Source organism: Salmo salar, chromosome 05 (genome assembly GCF_965601325.2).
Source record: "Salmo salar chromosome 05, fSalSal1, whole genome shotgun sequence".
Classification (NCBI taxonomy): domain Eukaryota; kingdom Metazoa; phylum Chordata; class Actinopteri; order Salmoniformes; family Salmonidae; genus Salmo; species Salmo salar.
The window spans coordinates 18,582,709-18,601,468 of NC_138295.1; the positions used below are offsets into that span (position 1 = coordinate 18,582,709).

At 42.0% G+C, this 18,760-nt stretch overlaps 2 protein-coding genes across 5 annotated transcripts in view; one reads left to right on the forward strand and one right to left on the reverse strand.

Moving 5' to 3' along the window:
- Positions 1 to 2,487: 2,487 nt before the first annotated feature.
- On the reverse strand, positions 2,488 to 13,854 carry ube2d2 (ubiquitin-conjugating enzyme E2D 2 (UBC4/5 homolog, yeast)). Of its 2 annotated transcripts, XM_014198988.3 has the most exons (7): positions 13,440 to 13,854; positions 11,553 to 11,616; positions 4,746 to 4,777; positions 4,512 to 4,589; positions 4,175 to 4,280; positions 3,835 to 3,928; positions 2,488 to 3,630 (listed from the first exon to the last, which is right to left on the reverse strand). In XM_014198988.3, exons 1-7 carry the CDS (start codon positions 13,461 to 13,463, stop codon positions 3,585 to 3,587), a joined length of 444 nt encoding a protein of 147 aa, XP_014054463.1. In that variant the 5' UTR covers positions 13,464 to 13,854; the 3' UTR covers positions 2,488 to 3,584. The 2 variants fall into 2 exon arrangements, with proteins under 2 accessions (XP_014054463.1, XP_014054464.1); XM_014198989.3 differs by lacking the exon at positions 11,553 to 11,616 and having other exon boundaries at positions 3,414 to 3,630; positions 13,440 to 13,699.
- A 2,194-nt stretch (positions 13,855 to 16,048) lies between these two features.
- ppp3cb (protein phosphatase 3, catalytic subunit, beta isozyme) overlaps positions 16,049 to 18,760 on the forward strand; it is a 38,687-nt gene continuing 35,975 nt past the window's right edge. Inside the window, exon 1 of one of the 3 annotated variants that reach the window (XM_014198992.2) lies at positions 16,049 to 16,477. In XM_014198992.2, coding sequence (XP_014054467.1) covers positions 16,429 to 16,477 — 49 coding nt within the window. In that variant the 5' untranslated portion in view covers positions 16,049 to 16,428. Of the gene's footprint in view, positions 16,478 to 16,917; positions 17,061 to 18,760 lie in introns of those variants that run through there. The other 2 variants (XM_014198990.3, XM_014198991.1) reach the window with 2 other exon arrangements.

Below are 18,760 nucleotides of genomic sequence, written 5' to 3' on the forward strand. Positions count from 1 at the left end.
AATTTATTTCAATGTGAAAACTGAAATGGTCTATTCATTCCTTTTACATTTTTGTACCGGTGTATGCTCTTATCCAGAGCATACTTTTTTGTACTGGTCCCCCGCAGGGGGTGCCAGTGCCCCTGTGACAACAATTTTGGACCCCCTTGTGGCCCCCCTAAATGTGAAGTATGAAATAATTTTTACATAACTAATTTTTGCCCGTGGCAATGAGGAACACTAATGATTATGAACATGGTCTTTTGCCTGCTAATGAATGAATGCAGTGAAAAAACTGATATGACAACAATAACGTCTAATGTAACTGGCCCCTCTAACAGTACAACTGGCCCCAGCTTGGCCCCCCCAGTTGAAATGATCTAGAACTGCCACTGGTCCCCCGTGAGAATTGAAACCACAACCCTAGCATTGCAAACACCATACTCTACCAACTGAGCCACATCACAATCCATTTGATGTCGCAATGAACTCAATTACTGTATTGTGCATTGTTATTCTTCATGGTGATGGAAAGTCAACAGGTACAAAGGTATGACCAGCCTATGGACAATACATTAATGTACATTGACGTTGTGGTTTGAAATTATGGTAAATTAATACTGCACAAAAAGTTATTTCCCATGTTATTTGATCAAGAAAAATATTTAATTTGATGTGGATGTTTTGTTTCAATGAACCATACACAATTAATGAACATGCACCTGTGGAATGGTCGTTAAGACACTAACAGCTTACAGATGGTAGGCAAATAAGGTCACAGTTATGAAAACTTAGGACACTAAAGACGCCTTTCTACTGACTCTGAAAAACACAAAAAGAAAGATGCCAAGGGTCCCGGCTCATCTGCGTGAACGTGCCTTAGGCATGCTGCAAGTAGGCATGAGGACTGCAGATGTGGCCAGGGCAATAAATTGCAATGTCCGTACTGTGAGACGCCTAAGACAGTGCAACAGGGAGACAGGACAGAGAACTGATCGTCCTCGCAGTGGCAGACCACGTGTAACAACACCTGCACAGGATCGGTACATCCGAACATCACAACTACACCAAGAACGCATAATCCCTCCATCAGAGATCAGACTGTCCACAATAGGCTGAGAGAGGTTGGACTGAGGGCTTGTAGGCCTGTTGTAAGGCAGGTCCTCACCAGACATCACCGGCAACAACGTCACCTATGGACACAAACCCACCATCGCTGGACCAGACAGGACTAGCAAAAAGTGCTCTTCACTGCCGAGTCGCAGTTTTGTCTCACCAGGGGTGATGGTCGGATTTGCGTTTATCGTCGAAGGAATGAGCGTTACACCGAGGCCTGTACTCTGGAGCGGGATCAATTTGGAGGTGCAGGGTCCGTCATGGTCTGGGGGCGGTGTGTCACAGCATCATCGGACTGAGCTTGTCGTCATTGCAGGCAATCTCAACGCTGTGCGTTACAGGGAAGACATCCTCCTCCCTCATGTGGTACCCTTCCTGCAGGCTCATCCTGACATGACCCTCCAGCATGACAATGCCACCAGCCATACTGCTCGTTCTGTGCGTGATTTCCTGCAAGTCAGAAATGTCAGTGTTCTGCCATGGCCAGCGAAGAGCCCCGATCTCAATCCCATTGAGCACGTCTGGGACCTGTTGGATCGGAGGGTGAGGGTTACAGCCATCCCCCCCAGAAATGTCCGGGAACTTGCAGGTGCCTTGGTGGAAGAGTGGGGTAACATCTCACAGCAAGAACTTGCAAATCTGGTGCAGTCCATGAGGAGATGCACTGCAGTACTTAATGCAGCTAGTGGCCACACCAGACACTGACTAACCTTTTTTTTTAACCCCCTTTGTTCAGGAACACATTCAATGTCTGTTAGTTACATGTCTGTGGAACTTGTTCAGTTTATGTCAAAGTTGTTGAATCTTATGTTCATACAAATATTTACGTGAAGTTTTCTGAAAATAAACATTTGACAGTGAGAGGATGATTCTTTTTTTTCTAAGTTTATATCGCCCGCTAATACTAGTAAAGGCCCAGTGGACTACTTGTGATTTTTTAAATTCAGATTTTTCAGGCGGTGCTTCCCGCGGCTGAATATAGTTGATGAACTCTGCTGTAGGTTGTCAACAGTCAGACAACTTATTTAGATGTTTTGGGAGAAAAAAACCCATAAGCTACTACATAAACATCATGAAATATTGGTTAAACAAATTAAACAGTTATGTCACATTTTCAACATATTATTTATGTAAGATGTGATAAAATGTATTGACAGGCAGATACTTGTAAGGCAAGTGGTAAAGTTACAGCATTTCAGAGCAATTCCTCAGAGCAAAATGTATTTACATAAAAAAAATATTTACATATTAGGGCCACATTAGACATGGTAGCCCTTAATATGCATTTTTCCCCTTTTAATTTAGCAGGGAAAAAACTATTGAAAGACATGAAGCAAAACCAGTAGCGGTCTTCCATCCATCTCTCTAGCAAGTGATGCTTGAAACTCAGTGGACGCTTGAGTCATAGTTTTTATTACACAGTTTAATCAACACACAAAGCTCAAAGAGCCTCTCAGGTAATTTAATATACAGAGTTTGTTTGTGTGAGGAGCATTTTGTCCTCGCACCCAGAGCCCAAGCCTGAAGATGTTAGCCTCGAATTTCAACAATAACAAAAATGCAACCTATGAGTTATAGGGAAATAAAACAGGTTAAACTAAGAAAACTTTATTTAAATACCTGGTCCAAAACCTCCAGTTTGTGAATGTAACGAAGGTGGTGGTCTTGGAGAAACTGAGTTTGGGTGTGTGTGTGTGCGCACACACACACGCGTGCAAGGGAACAATCTTGGCTTATGGCAATAGTAGGGGAGAGTGGATAAATTCAAGTCCTTTCATATAATTCAAGAGAAACAGACGAAAAGGCCATAACACTTTTCCATTTTATAGCCTGCTATGATTAAAAGAATTCCTTACTAGATTTTATACAAAACACACGAGTGTCCCCGGCTCAACATGTGAAAAGCTTTCCTGAAATCATGCCTATATAGCTGGGAGATCAGGAAAGAAAACAAGGTAGAGTAAAAAAAAAAAAAAAATCCCTCAATTTCAGACTCCCCCCCCCCCCCCCCCAAAAAAGAAAGGAATAGTCCCCTAGTCATACAGATAAGGAATGCTTTAAGAGTGAAGAACATTTGGGGTGAGGGTGCAGGTAGGGCCCAAGGCAAGGCCCTATGGGAACGTCAGCAGGGGAGAAGAACAGCCCAGCCTGCATCAGGAATATGACCAGGAATAAGGAGGGGAGCGTGGGGTGGGTATGAAAGGAGCACAAGGGGCAAGGGGGGGGGGGGGGGGGGGGACTGCAGTTTGAGAATATGTACACCATGGCTGCCAGGTTAAGTTGGGTGGAGAGGCCGAGGTGGGTGGACTGGTCGTGAAGGGTGGGCAGGAAAGAGGGAGATTACAGGTGCTCTGGTTAAGGGGGGATGTGGCTCAAAGAAAGCACTCCAATGGAAACCAACAAGATCTCTTTTTCATTTTTTTCTCTTTACTTTTAAAGCTCTGCTAACATTAGCTGTAGAGGTGGTTGGTCATGATTCTACGCCAACACTACATTGCATACTTTTGTGTCCATTCCCGAGCTATTCTGTTGTACCTGAAAGCAGAGAAAAGTAGTGAATTTCTGCTTCTTGAATACAGTAGGTGTCCAGATTACTATCTGTTCAACAGTTTTAGCATACAGACCAATAACCAGAGGATTACCTAAAGGATCTAACAAGATCATCCTATGTTAACCACATGGACTCAAGAGGTTTTATGTCATCCTAAAGAACACAATCCTCTGAAGCTATATACTCACTTTTCCCTGTCCGTCTTGTAGATGCGGGCGATCTCAGGTACTAAGGGGTCGTCTGGGTTTGGGTCGCACAGCAGAGAGCAGATTGACAGGAGAACTAAAAGGAAGAGGTCAAGGTTCTGTTATTGGTTTAGGACTGAAGGAGAGCTGAACTTAAATGAGTTACAAAACAGACAGAAAAAGAGGAGAAGGTTCAGTCAGTCACTCATACCGCACCAGACACAGGAATCAACCTCCCCCCCCCAAAAAATGCATATTTTACGACGTTAAAGTGAAATAAAAACAAAGCGGTTTTATTCACATCTTCCATATACTCTATTGTACGGTGCATTGTACGGTGTACCTTTGGAGATGGTGAGGGCGGGAGACCACTGTGATCGCAGGATGTCCAGACAGATGCTGCCGTTGCTGTTGATATTTGGGTGGTAGATTCTCGTGGTAAACGCAACCTGCACACAGAGAAACAAACAGAACGGACGTGGTTGAGTTCAGAGGAGGAAGAAGAAATAACAAAAATGGATGAAGGGTACAGAAAAGGAGCATCACGAAACGACGCAGTTACAGCCATCACATAAACAACACGTTCAAACAAATGCATGTGTGTATGATTGACTACGATAAGTGGATGTCGTCTGTAAATTCAGTGTGCGTGTGTGTGTACACACGTATTTCTTGCTCACCTTTGGCGGTTTAAAGGGGTAGTCTGTGGGAAAGTGAATAGTCAGGAAGAACACCCCACCCTGATAAGGACTGTCATTCTGTTAGAATAGAAGATTCAGCACCATTAGTATCAAGTCAATCTTAGAGCTTCACAGGTCATTAGGAAAATGTCATCATGGCGAGAAACACTGTACTATAGAAAGTAATAAAAGCTCATATTTATGATCATGACTGATTGTCGTCACAGTACTTACAGGTCCCATTATCGTGGCTTGCCAGTGAAACACTGAAAGAGAGAGCAGTGAAACCGTCAGACGTAGGCAGTGTAGCGAGTGTTGAATGCTGTGAAGTCAGGATGAGGCAAAGCCCAGGGTGGGGCTGGATATTCATTCTACATCACTTATAATACCATTCCAGCAGTAGATTGTTTTTCTGATTGACATCATTCATGATGTCAGTGCAGTAGTTAAGCAAATGGATATTTGTATTAAAGCAATTGTTATATTACTGCCGTAATCCGTCCTAAAAACACAGGGGAGTGGCCGAATGCCATCTAAAGATAATGTATGTGAAGCGCTCAACTAAAATGAACTAGAACTTCAGAACATTTTAGACAAATGCACCAATACCATCCTGAAGTAAAGATGGGGACATGTGAGAAAATATATAAGGAATAAAAGAGTTTAGGACCATTATACAACCATTTTATTTGAAAGACCCAGGTTGCTACTCTTGCCTATCTGGGATTTTAGAAGCCCAAAACAAGTTTTGGACAAGGGTGACAAAAGCTCAACATTTGTCACATTTTCCTTTCAAAACAACAACTAGTCTAGCTTGTACAACATGGAGGGCGCAGGGCAGGGCTAGTATACCAGATCAGATGGTTGCCAGAGAGTGGTTAACAGCTAGTGATTCTCAAGCAGGCAGACAAACAGTGGAATCACTTAGTTTTCTAGAGACAACACTGGTACGATAAGCCAATGCATTTCATCACTCTATTCCCTGATAAGACTAATATCAATATCATTTAGCAGAACGATATCAGATGGCCTTTGACACTCAGTTTGTTAATGGCTTTGAACTTCATATCTTATTATGATCAATAAATGGAATTTGAGTAAACACTGCGTGATCTCATACATTAGCCTATTTGACTACAAGAGGTCTCAGAACAGCAAAAGTATGTTATATTGTGCTTTTGCACGGCTTGCTACAGAGGGTTATAGCTAGTGGTTGTGTTCATGTGGTATTTTATTAGGATCCCAGTAGCTGTTGCCGAAAGCTGCAGCTACTCTTCCTGGGTTCTACACAAAACATGAAACACAGAACATTGATAGACAATAACAGAACTACATAAAATGTTGAAACGACACACAGCCTACATAATACATACACACAAAATATCTAGGTCAAATAGGGGAGAGGCGTTGTGCTGCTTCAGCTTTATTTTTTAAACCAGGTTTGCTGTTCATTTGAGTAATGAGAAGGGAGCTCCATGCAATAGTGGCTCTATATAATACTGTAGGTTTTCTGGAATTTGTTCTGGATTTGGGGACTGTGAAGAGACCTGGTGGCATGTCATATATATATAACGCACACACAATCTAAGGTAACACCAAGTAATTTAGTCTCAACTTGTTCAACAGCCACACCATTCATTACCAGATTCAGCTGAGGTCTAGATTTGTACCAAATACAATGCTCTTAGTTTTAGAGATGTAGAAGACCCATTCCAAAACAGACTGCAACTGCATGTTAAGGGTTTCAGTGACTTTATTAGCTGTGGTTGCTGACACATATGGTTGAATCAGCATACATGGTCATAGGCTTTGTTTAATATAAAAAAATAAGAGTGGAGGGCCTAGAGAGCTGCCCTGCAGTACACAAAAACCTACATGTTTGACATTAGAGAAGCTTCTATTAAAGAAAACCCTCAGTTCTATTAGATGAATAGCGCTGAATGATATGGCACAGGTTGTTAAAACAAGTTCTCAACAGCAGGTTATGGTCAAAAAGGCTTTTCAACAGTTTTTACCCCCAAGCCATAAGACTCCTGAACAGGTAATCACTCCTGAACAGGTAATCAAATGGCTACCCGGACTATTTGCATTGTGTGCCCCCCCAACCCCTCTTTTTACGCTGCTACTCTGTTTATCATATATGCATAGTCACTTTAACTATACATTCATGTACATACTACCTCAATTGGGCCGACCAACCAGTGGTCCCGCACAGTGGCTAACCGGGCTATCTGCATTGTGTCCCGCCACCCACCACCCGCCAACCCCTCTTTTACGCTACTGCTACTCTCTGTTCATCATATATGCATAGTCACTTTAACCATATGTAACTGATGTGAAATGGCTAGATAGTTAGCGGGGTGCTTGCTAATAGCGTTTCAATCGGTGACGACACTAGCTCTGAGACCTTGAAGTAGTTGTTCCCCTTGCTCTGCAAGGGCTGCGGCTTTTCTGGAGTGATGGGTAATGATGCTTCCAGGGTGGCTGTTGTTGATGTGTGCAGAGGGTACCTGGTTTGGGCAAGGAGAGGGACGGAAGCTAAACTGTTACACACCTCTACATACTACCTCAATCAGCCTGACTAACCGGTGTCTGTATGTAGCCTCGCTACTTTTATAGCCTCGCTACTGTATAAAGCCTGTATTTTTACTGTTGTTTTATTTCTTTACTTACCTATTGTTCACCTAATACCTTTTTTGCACTATTGGTTAGAGCTTGTAAGTAAGCATTTCACTGTAAGGTCTTCCTGTTGTATTTGGCGCACGTGACAAATAAACTTCGATTTGATATCAAAGCCTCCACTGAAATCTAACAGTACAGCTCCCACAATCTTCTTATTATCAATTTCTTTCAACTAATGACTTATTTGTATCAGTGCAGTACATGTTGAGTGCCCCTGTCTATAGAGCAGACTATAAAGTCAGAGAAAAAGCATTGTATTTAGTCAGACATATTTTTCTTTCGTTTACTAAGAGCTGATAGGTCTGCTGTCTAGAACCAGTAAAGGCCACTATACCACTCTTGGGTAGCGGAATGACTTTGGCTTCCCTCCAGGCCTGAGGACAAAGACTTTCCTCTAGACTCAGATATGACAGATAGGAGTGGCCAGAGAGTCAGCTACAATCCTCAGTAGCTTTCCATCTAAGTTGTCAATGCCATTATTGATCAATAACAATTCCTCCACCGCTCCCACACCAACTTCACAAAATTCTAACTTACAATGCTGTTCATTCTAAAAAACAAAGTTTGCCACTTTACAAATGAAGTAATCATTACAATAACTGGGAACATAAATGGTTGTGATGAATAAGCCATCTGATTCGATGAAAGTGTCTTTCTGCCCATTTCATTTAAAGTATTCCAAAGTTGTCCATCATTCTTTAAATAATTTAACTTGGCTTTATAATGCAGTTTAATAACAATTTCTTAATTTGCAGTAAATCAGCCAGTCAGATGTGATTACTACATCCAATGGGTATGGATTAGGGCTATCCCCTAAAATCTTTCTTCTTTCGACTAATCAATTGGTAGAATTTTTTTAATGTGTATTTTTCCATACAGACATATCCTATGTATTTTATCAAATCAACTATATGCACCAAGCTTGTCTGATGCTATAAGCGCACTATTTGATGAAATAATTAAGACACAAATGACTAAAAAGGAGTCCGACCGCAATTGATTTGATTGTGACGGGCTCAGACTTGATACGCTGTTTAAAAAAGATAAAAAAGACAGCGAGTGACAACCATTGTTTCGTTCTCCTCCCTGCTGCAGCTACCACCACAGATCATCAGTGTTTATCGCACTGTCCGTATTGCTGAAGCTGTAACATAATTACAGCCATTTCTGACTGGAAAGGTCTGTTAACGAAATCCCTCATTTGTTTAGAGAAAAACCATTCCCTATTCCCTCAACCCTTGCTCTCTTTATGTGACACATGTATGCATTGCATGCACGTGACCAATAGGGCCTGCCCTATATCAAATCAATCAAATTCATTTAGAAACCCCCTTTTACATCAGCTGATGTCACAAAGTGCAATACAGAAACCCAGCCTAAAACCCCAAACAGCAAGCAATGCAGATTTATTTTTTAATTTGTCACGTGTCTAATATAACAGGTGTAGACTTTACAGCGAAATGCTTACTTACAAGCCCTTAACCAACAATGCAGTTAAGGAAAAAAAGTAAAAAATAGATAGGTAAAAAAACAATTATAGAGCAGCAGTAAAATAACAGTAGTGAGGCTATATACAGGGGGTACCAGTACAGAGTCAATGTGCGGGGGCACCGGTTAGTCGAGGTAATATGTAAGTAGAGTTAAAGTGACTATGCATTGATAATAAACAGAGTAGCAGCAGCATAAAAGAGGGGGTGGGGGGAACAATTACAATATTCTGGTTAGCCATTTGATTAGCTGTTCAGGAGTCTTATGGCTTGGGGGTAGAAGCTGTTACGAAGCCTTTTGGACCGAGACTTGGTGCTCCGGTACCACTTGCCCTGCAGTAGCAGAGAGAACAGTCTATGACTAGGGTGGCTGGAGTCTGACAAATTTTAGGGTCTTCCTCTGACACCGCCTGGTATAGAGGTCCTATCATAATCACAAATTCCGAACACACAACAGTCAAATGGATGCAGAGGACGTGACAAATAAACTCGAATGGGGGGGATGTTTACTGGTTGCTCAGGAGGTAAAAGGGGAAGTCAGAAGTGTGGAATAAATTTGACTAGTTGTGAAAAATACCGGAGATCAAAAGGTAAGGAGCAGGCGCTGTGTGTATATTATGTGTGCAAAACAGGTGGTGTTAGATTACAATATAATCTTTGACCGTTTGGAACAATGTAAACACTAAAATTATAAGCGTAACAGAGAGTCTGTGGTAATGCTTTTTTGTAAAGCCATTATTTCAGCAAAGACTAAAAATAGTCGTTTTCATTCGTGAATGCAATTTCCGAAATGGAGCAGCTTATTTACTGTTTATGCTAATTATCCAAGGTTCGCTTTGTCATTTTATTTTAAAACTAAAATGCTTGATTGATGAATGACTCGTATGCGGTGTGATGACATGAAGGAATGAATGACTGATAGATACAGTGCCATCGTTACAGCCTTACTCTGAAATGTCCCCCCCATATCATCAATCTACACACAATCAACTCCGAAAATGACAGTGAAATCTTGTTTTTGCTGTGTCATTTTTTGGGTGTGAAGATGAATTAAATTGATGGAAAACATCTTTTTTAGATTCCTTATTCTCCTGTAATGTAAAAAAAATGTGGAAAAAGTCAAGGGGTCTGAATACTTTCCGAATGCACTATAAGTATTGAAATATAGGCCTAAATAAGTTACTAAGTTACTATTAAGACTAAACAGGATGCGCTCTTAGGCCCACAGTTCGATGGTGGTTATACAAGGCTGCTATACTAATCCTACTAATGATAATGACATTGTTATTATGATCCTCATTATAATAATAAGTAATGAGATCAAGAGAAAGAGGGTTATTATAATTTCTTGGGACAATTTGGAACAGTGTAAACACTAAATAAATTAGAAGTAATACCAGAGAGGCTGTTCTAATGAAAAAGTGGAACGCCTTTATTACAGCATAGCAAATATGAAAAACAGCCGAATTTGTGAAATTGTTTATCCAACATGTGGTTGTGTGGGGCTTGATGCTCACGGAATCAGTAGGCTATTAAACAAACACTCAAACAGGCAACACAAGCAGAATCTGTCTTTATAAAGCCAGGCACTTTTAACAGTTAGGCTATTGATTTTCATTTTATAAAAACAATTTAGGGGGTTAAGTATATTAATTATAGACCTAATTAAGTTGGGGTTCCCCCTCTCGTCACCTTTCTTAAACAATTAAGGCAAGGGCTGTTTTCTCGTCTCCTAACTCTGCTGCTGCCACCACCGCATTGTTCTCAACACCAATATGCTGGATAACTCTGCTATTGTGCAGCAACATGGTCTAGGAACAAGCGGCAGTTTAAAAGTGCACTGATGAGTTTCAGAACCGTGGACAGCGACCGCTATCCAACGCGGTAGAAAGCGCATGTTATAAAATTATATTTTTATTAGTGTTGCGCCACTGTTCTTACGTAATACAACCATATAGAATTTCAGTAGCACATCAGAGTGATGGACTGTGCCATCCCCACGGCCTCCACAATGGATTAGTCCACTCAGATAGGCGCGAATCACACAGGTGTCTTCTAAACCATCAACATTTTTTTTGTGCTACTGCTCGACTAAAGAAATCTTGGTCAACCAACTGTCTATCGATCAAACAATCGACTAAATAATACAGTATTAGTAAAAATGTGATCAATGCATGTAGACGATCTTGTTCCTGTAGTGTATGTAAACACCCTGGTAGGTTGATTAATAACCTGAACCAGATTACAGTGAGAAGCTTCTTCTGGAGCTGACAGCTTGATGAAAACCAGTCATTCCATACAAATTAATTCCCTTCCTGTTAAAATGGCTTGGTTTTTGGTCATTTGTCAGATACAGGGAAACATGTGCAATCTGATCAATTAATTGATAATATACTGTTTATGGGGGTCACTGTCAGGTCCGATATGGCAAGGCAGTAACAGAGTTTCATGCTGCTGCTGGCTATGACGGACATCTCACCAACCCTACTGGAGCCATAAAATAATGATTAGATTGCACAAACTTCCTGGTACCTGACCCAACACAAAGTGAAACCTAATTTGCTCCAGGGGTGCCGTACTAGTATGACTGACCCTGTAAAACACCACATTTCACTGCACCTATCCAGTGTATGTGACAACAACAACAAAAAATGTTTTTATGAAAAAAATGTTTTTTTTTTAAAATATGCAATCCAGATTTTCTGTGATTCTGGTTCACTGAGAGATTCCGAATAAACCAGGGTGCACCAGACTCACCACCATTGAGAAAAACTATCTGCATCTAGCCTACTTGTTTGTTTGCTTGTTACAAGACCTTTGAAAGCCTGAAATGTCATAGTATTGTTGTGTTGCCTGATGAGGAGCTACTTACTGTCATCTCCTACTGGTCCTGCTGAACACTGGGCTGGTGGGTCCCGTGCCAAGTCATTCAACTCCTGACAGACAGGAGTAAGTGGTTAGCAATGACAATACTATTTGAACGTATGCGCCTATAGACCAATACATACACTGAATAAACAAAACATTAAGAACACCTGCTCTTTCCATAACAGACTGGCCAGGTACATCCAAGTGAAAGCTATGATGCCTTGATGTAATCTGTTAAATCCACCACAATCAGTGTAGATGAAGGGCAGGTGACAGGTTAAAGAAGGATTTTTTAGCCTTGAGTAGGCAGTAGGTGCCAGGCACACCGGTTTGAGTGTGTTAAGAACTGCAACGCTGCTGGATTTTTTCCCACACTGAATAGTTTTCCGTGTGTATCAAGAATGTTCCACCACCCAAAGGACATCCAGCCAATTTGACACAACTGTGGGAAGCATTGGAGTCAACATGGGCCAGCATCCCTGTGGAACACTTTTTGATACCTTGTAGAGTACATGCCCCAACAAATTGAGGTTGTTCTGAGGGAAAAGGGGATATACTCCTCATATTTGGTATACAACAACTTGATTATTCACAATGTTAAGAGGCAGCCAGAAGTCCATATCAATCAAGTTCTATTGAACAGCTCAAATGGACTGTTCATCAATAAACCACACATACACCCACCCACCCACCAAGACTGCCCTCTATACATCATGCCCTCACTAGTAATGTGACACCAGAGTTCACAACAGAACACCTAAAAACAGTAAAATGTTCTTAGATTTAACTGCCTGATCTCACAATTTCATTCTACTGAGCTTTTGGTAATCGAAAATGAACTAATTAAACGTTACATAACAAAAAAAAAAAAACATTTCCCCAAGTGACCCCTGAGATATCCAGGATATTTAGTCAACATCATGGCAGCTATTACTGGGATTGCCTGGTACCTACTAACGTTAGCTGGACATATTTTGTCAACATGACTACCAAAAGTAATGAATTGATAACTTTAGCTTGTTAACAATGCCCCAATGTTAGCTGGCTAACTGTCACGCATTGTATCTTGATTAAAAGTATGCGTGATGACTGACAATTACATGTAATAAAAAAAGGCCCATTGGGTGATCTACCCATCTAGTAAACATCCAACTAACTGGTTAGCTAGCTGCATTATGTAGCTAACTAATGTGAGAATAAAACTATAACTCATCTTGTTAACTAGACAGTTAACGTTAGCACACTACCGTTTCTCGGGGCCCCATTTAAATCTGTTAAGTTAGTGGAGTGGAAGGCTGGGATATGAAGTGAGGGGCTAGCTAGCTGCATTCGTCATGTTTTATCTAGTTAGCCAAGTGATTACTGGATTTGTGTGACATAAAACATTAAAATATATTTAAATGGCTAGCATAACTACCATTAGCTAGAAAGCTGTCTGGATAGCTAGCAGACAACTAACGTTAGCCGCCGACTGAATTAGCCATAGCTAGCTACGTAACTAGTTACCTAAAGAATGTTGTTAGCCAGCTAACTACCAATCAAACGACTATAATGTAAACCAGTTAGTTTGAATGATGCGATTATAGATATGTAAAGTACATTGATCTTCTCTGGATAAAGATACATTACTAACCTAACGAGCTAACGTTAGAAGGCAAACTAGTAACGTTATCAAAAGGTGGAGGGCCCAAAAATGTGGATCGAACACCGACGGAGGCGCATTGCTTCACGGCCGTGAGCCCATTTGCCGTACTGTGGGTAACAAGCTTTTAAACACACAACATTTAATCCCGACATCATTCAGATGACACATCTAATAGAAAACATCTTTGAACATATCGCTTTTTTATTATAACTGCGAAACATTGGGCCTTGTCGTTGACTTCCTTACCTTGTGAATTCTTTTCAGAGCCATTGTTGTGCTAGCGCTGTCACCGAAAATGTGTTATACTCGATTAAAATGGCGGCTGCTGTCTCTATCCGGGGGTAACTATTCGAAATATTTTTATCTCAAATAATACCCTAGTCTAGTACTAAAATCACAGATTGCTATTTGAATGGGCACACTGATATATTTTTATGGCGAAACTGAAAGAGACTAACTAGGGGTAGAACCGCGTTCCTTCCTCCTACTGCAGCGGCTACCAAACCACTCACTCACCCTGCTTTTACTATTGGGCGCGTTCCTCTGCTAATGCGTTATTGACGCCTGCCAGATCTTACAATGTCTGGATACGTATTTGAAGTATCAGCTAACCAAATTATATGTTATAGCAATCTGGCAGTCGATCACGTTGCACGCAACCATTGGTTAACGCATGCAACGTCTGAGCAGGGGAACGCGACCTCAGCACTTCATGCCGCGTTCATGTACTAGTAGGAACTACAAAACTCGGAAATGGCATACCTCCTGATTCGTTGAACGCGGCACGTGTATAAACTACAACCAGTTAGTAAGTCGAATGTCCGAGTTTCTTAGTTTCAACTAGCACATGAATGCAGCAAGAGATTGCGCGCGGACAACATAGCGGTGCAATTGACGTCATTTTGGCTCTCAACAGGCGACAGGATATGAATGGGCTCGTTTGAGTAGTAAGCCGAAAACAACCGATTGTAGACGACAGTCCAAGAGTGAAGAGGCGGAAGTGCATCTCGATAGCCGAAAGTCAGACACTGATGAGGTTTTTCAACATCGAGGCTCAGTGCCACATGGAAGTGTTGCCATTGTTTATAAACGTTTTTCTTTGTGATGTCGAAATAAGCATGTCTCAAACCCCCATATCACATTCTCACAAACTGTATTGTAAATATAGGTGTGCATCAATTGGTGAAAGAGAACCTCAAATATCACATTCAGTTATAGCCTACACATGAATCAGTCCAAAGCAAAGTTGGTCACGTTCATGTGTGTCAAACAAAACACCCTAATGATTGGTTGATAATAGAGCCTACCACAATGTTGGAGGTGGCTACAGGATTTATGACGTGTTCAAAACAACTGGGAATTGGGAAATCTCAGACTTCAGTGCTGTTCAAGGCAACTGGGTTATTTCCTGACCAGTCACTGATGTCATGATTCAACCAATTTTTTTTGTTCAGTTTTCCCAGTTGTCTTGAAAGCACCAGAAGTTGGTGAAGAGCAACTGCAAAAATTGGCAGTCGTCTGCAGTCAAACTTCATGACCTTTGATCACATGTCTTTTGTAAAGTTTATGCAGTCCTCATGTAGGCGCAAGTTGGACAAATTTTTCCCCCATAATGCGACACTTTGGAAGGCTGACAAAAGTGATCTGATCGAACGCGCCCAATAGTGAACGAATCGAGCCAAAATGGCTTTCATGCATATATTTTGCACTGCTGCAAGCTCATGAGAGATCCTTGCAAATGGTTTACTAACACATCTCACAGCAAATGAGTTGCAATAGAAATGGTTTGAACACACCACAATCAGGTAAATCATTATGATTCCTGTTTATGAATATGGGTTGTTACATTTCTATTGGACAGTTAAACAATAAAATACATATCCCATGGTGAATTTTATTAAGGGATAAGGACTGGTTGACGTTCTTATCACGAGAATATAGCACTAAAGGAAGTCACTGTGCAGAACAATGACTGTATGGTACAGAACAAAGTATAACAGATAGGAGCATTCCAGTCCACTACGTCACCCTAAACACAATTTTACAGAATGTCATTTTTTATTGCATGTCAAATATTCCGCATTAACTCTTTACTAATGCATTATCTGTTTTGACTTAACTTGAATTCATTTTCACATGAAACATATAGACCTTGGTCTATTTGGAAAGCAGCCTAATAATGACGGTAATGAAAATAAGATCATGCTCCTCTTATTCATGTTTATACTCTGTACTTACTCACGTGCATTATATGCTGTTAATTTATTGCGCTTCAGTTGATATTGCGTCTCTACACCCCACTATCCTAAACCAGGTTTAAAGAAGACAGGGTGTGCACTACCAGGCACTACCCCTTGCGCCATAAATGTTCATATAGAGGACGAGTGTAGTGCACTTATGCAGCCTAGGGGACTGAGAGGCTACTACTATTTGTGCTGGATCTTCACCTAACGTTATGGAAAGTAAAGAGCTACCGCTGCATACAGAGGGCTGCTTCTACTAACCTGAACCCAGTGTGCATTCTCACAAAAAAGAAATCAGACATACCACTGCAGGTGGGCATTGTATGTGTGTATTTATTGGTAGGCATATGTAGCCTATACCCTAAACGTGATGCCCTTTATAGATGTGTGATGCTTCCACAATAATGAATATGCTCTCCTCTGAGCTCTGAGGCAGATCCCCAATAGGGACAGATCCCCTATAATAAAATAAATATATCATTATTAGCCTATTGTTATGAACACACACACACGCACACGCGCTCACACACATTCATACATACACACACCGGTAATAACAGAATATCAGGGGGTTGGTTCGTAGGACGAAAGGGGGAAGCCCCGCATTAGAACCTCCACCGGATGGCGGTATGAGGCTGTCCCTGTATGAGGCAGAGTGTGTGCGTGGGAGTTCCTCCTTTCGCCATTCCGGGGTGTCGCCGCACCACAGAGCGCACTGAGGGAGTCCTGCGAAGAGAGGCAGCCTCGTACGCTCCAGGCCTTTTCACACCTTCATCCAGGCCACACGGTGCCCCAGCATGCCCCAGAAGACAGGTATCAGCTCATTATTCCCCCAGAGACACGCCGCAGACCTCCCCAGCAGACCCGTTTGAAAGATTACGGAGACACCGAGGGATGCTACTGCAGCAAACGCACCCCGCAACTACAAACATTCTCGACGTCTGCCCGAGGACCAGATACATTTGGTTGGCCCCTGACAGAAGCCCCCGAGGATGTCCGACAGCGGTGCGAGCATGAACTCCGACGATCGGCCGGTTAAAAGTACGCACAATTATATAACGATGCTTATGCGTTATTGTTTTGGATCATTGGCTTTGCATTGGCTGCAAACATGGCTGCAATAATGTCGATATGTGATTGCATGTGTGTGTGTATCCCCTTTTCTCCCCCCTTTTAATTTATCCCCCAATAATAAAACAAAACACTCCTAAGGATATTGGATTGTGAGTCACTGATGAAACAGCAACACAGTCGAGCTATCGATGCCAGTGTTTGATGATTGACACTGCCACCTTTTTGAGTCCTCAGCAAATATGTTTTAGGTTCTGAATGCCGAGAGGGTGGTACGACCTGTGCACTATGAGGAAATTACCCCTTTATTTCTTATTTTGGGGAATGTCTCTCCCCGCGCACTGAGTGTGACATGGTGATGCTGCATGAGCTCGCTTTATTCGCCCCGTGCCCTGTGGTATTCTGAAGTAGGCCTACATGTACCCACCAGAGAGAGAGAGCGAGAGAGAGAGTGCGTGTGAGAGAGAGAGCGAGAGAGAGAGAGAGAATAGCATCTCTTTCCAATGAAACATTTCTGGCAGTTTGACGATGACAGCGAAAGGAAGACTCAAAGGTAAAATTATAATTGGCTACATTGTCTGTTTTGCTTAATTTAGGGATCTTAGGCCTGTATGTAGGCTATTAGATGTTGATGAAATGGGTAGGTGTCACGAGTTAATAAATGGATCTGTGGAAGTGACGATGTGAATAGAGGATATGTTTTGGGACTTGCCATTTATTCATCCCTGAACCATTTTTAGTGAGGTCCCATGCGTAGGCGATATCGGAGTGTTCATAGCCATGACGTTAACTGCTGTGAGAGCTCTATAGCTTGGTCTAAATGGTCGATGTCTAGATGTATTTTTATGCAAATTTGACTCACACCGTCAGGCAATTGATTCGTTTGATTGTTTTTAGGATGCAACTTGCGAGGTAGAAGAGACTAGATTCGGTTCCATATATGGATTTAATATGGTAGCTCATAATGTCATTCGTCCTGCACCTATGGTTGTGTTCATATTTTTGTGGGTTTGAAACGTAATATAGTGCATATGTCGCGTTATTAACGTTTCTTGTTGCTCCCTCGTGCTACATTATGCCTAATGAAATGATGTGCATCTGCACAAATTGTGCGCGTAAAGTCTCACTTTCCTCACTATTCTATTTGTATTGACCTCCCCGGATCATTCTCTCACTGAGAGCCAAATGAGAGACAAAATGGAGTTTCGGAATGCTTAGTTGCGTATCAGCATATTGTATGTAGCCTACTGCGTTCATTAAAGCAGGATATCATGCTTTTATTGTATCATTAGATTATGGAATATTTAATGTATTTATGAAGAGCGGCTTTTACGCGTTGGCGGCATCAGACTAGGTGATGGAGGTTCAGCGAGCCTTAGTACACAGGATCTGCACAGATTGTCATGTTTATCATGGTCACAACAACCCTGGCAGTTTGTGGACTGTGTGCACGTAGTCACATGCGACGATGCCTAACTGGGAGATTATCACTGGTTTCTGGTGTGGGTAAAAGGGGGACGCGGGACAGATTGACACTCGCTCGGGAAAGCCCGGGCTTTCCGTGTGGGGCGCGTTTGGCTGGGTGTATGTGCATGTGCGCCGCGCGTGCACGTACGCGCGCGCGCGTGTGTTGGAACGCAGCTGGGCAGTGTGCTATAGTGCTCATCTGTAATAGTAAACTGAACAGCAGTATGCAAACCCATACACACATAATCTAGCTCAATGCCACTGTGAGAATAGAATGTAGCCTAGAGGAGAGAGACACATCACAGTGAGAGAGAACATTTCAGATGAGAGGAGGGAGCCGAGAGAGCATATATAAAGGCCTTTAGTGAAATGAGTGCAGTATGACTACAGTAGGCCTATGAATGGTGAGGGAGCCCAGACGGTAGCTTTGTTACATCCAGAAATGGGTGTGTGTAGGCTACTGTAGATGGATTAGGAGAGCGTGGGATAGGATGGAGGGATCAGGACGATTTGGAAGAGAGAGAGCACAACGGCAGATGAATGGAGGCACTGAACCGGGACGGAGTGCGAGCTAGGTGAGAGGCAGGAGACCAAAGAGAGAATGTGACAGGTACATTGAGGAGTTGAAGTAGATGAGAAGAGAGAGAGAGAGAGAGAAAGAGATGGAGGATTGTATGATGTAGCCTAATGGACAGACAGAATCTCCCAGGACCAATAGGATCTTCTGATCCTGTGGACTATAACCAATCTAATGGCTCAGATTTCAAACCGTTCTCAACAGATTTT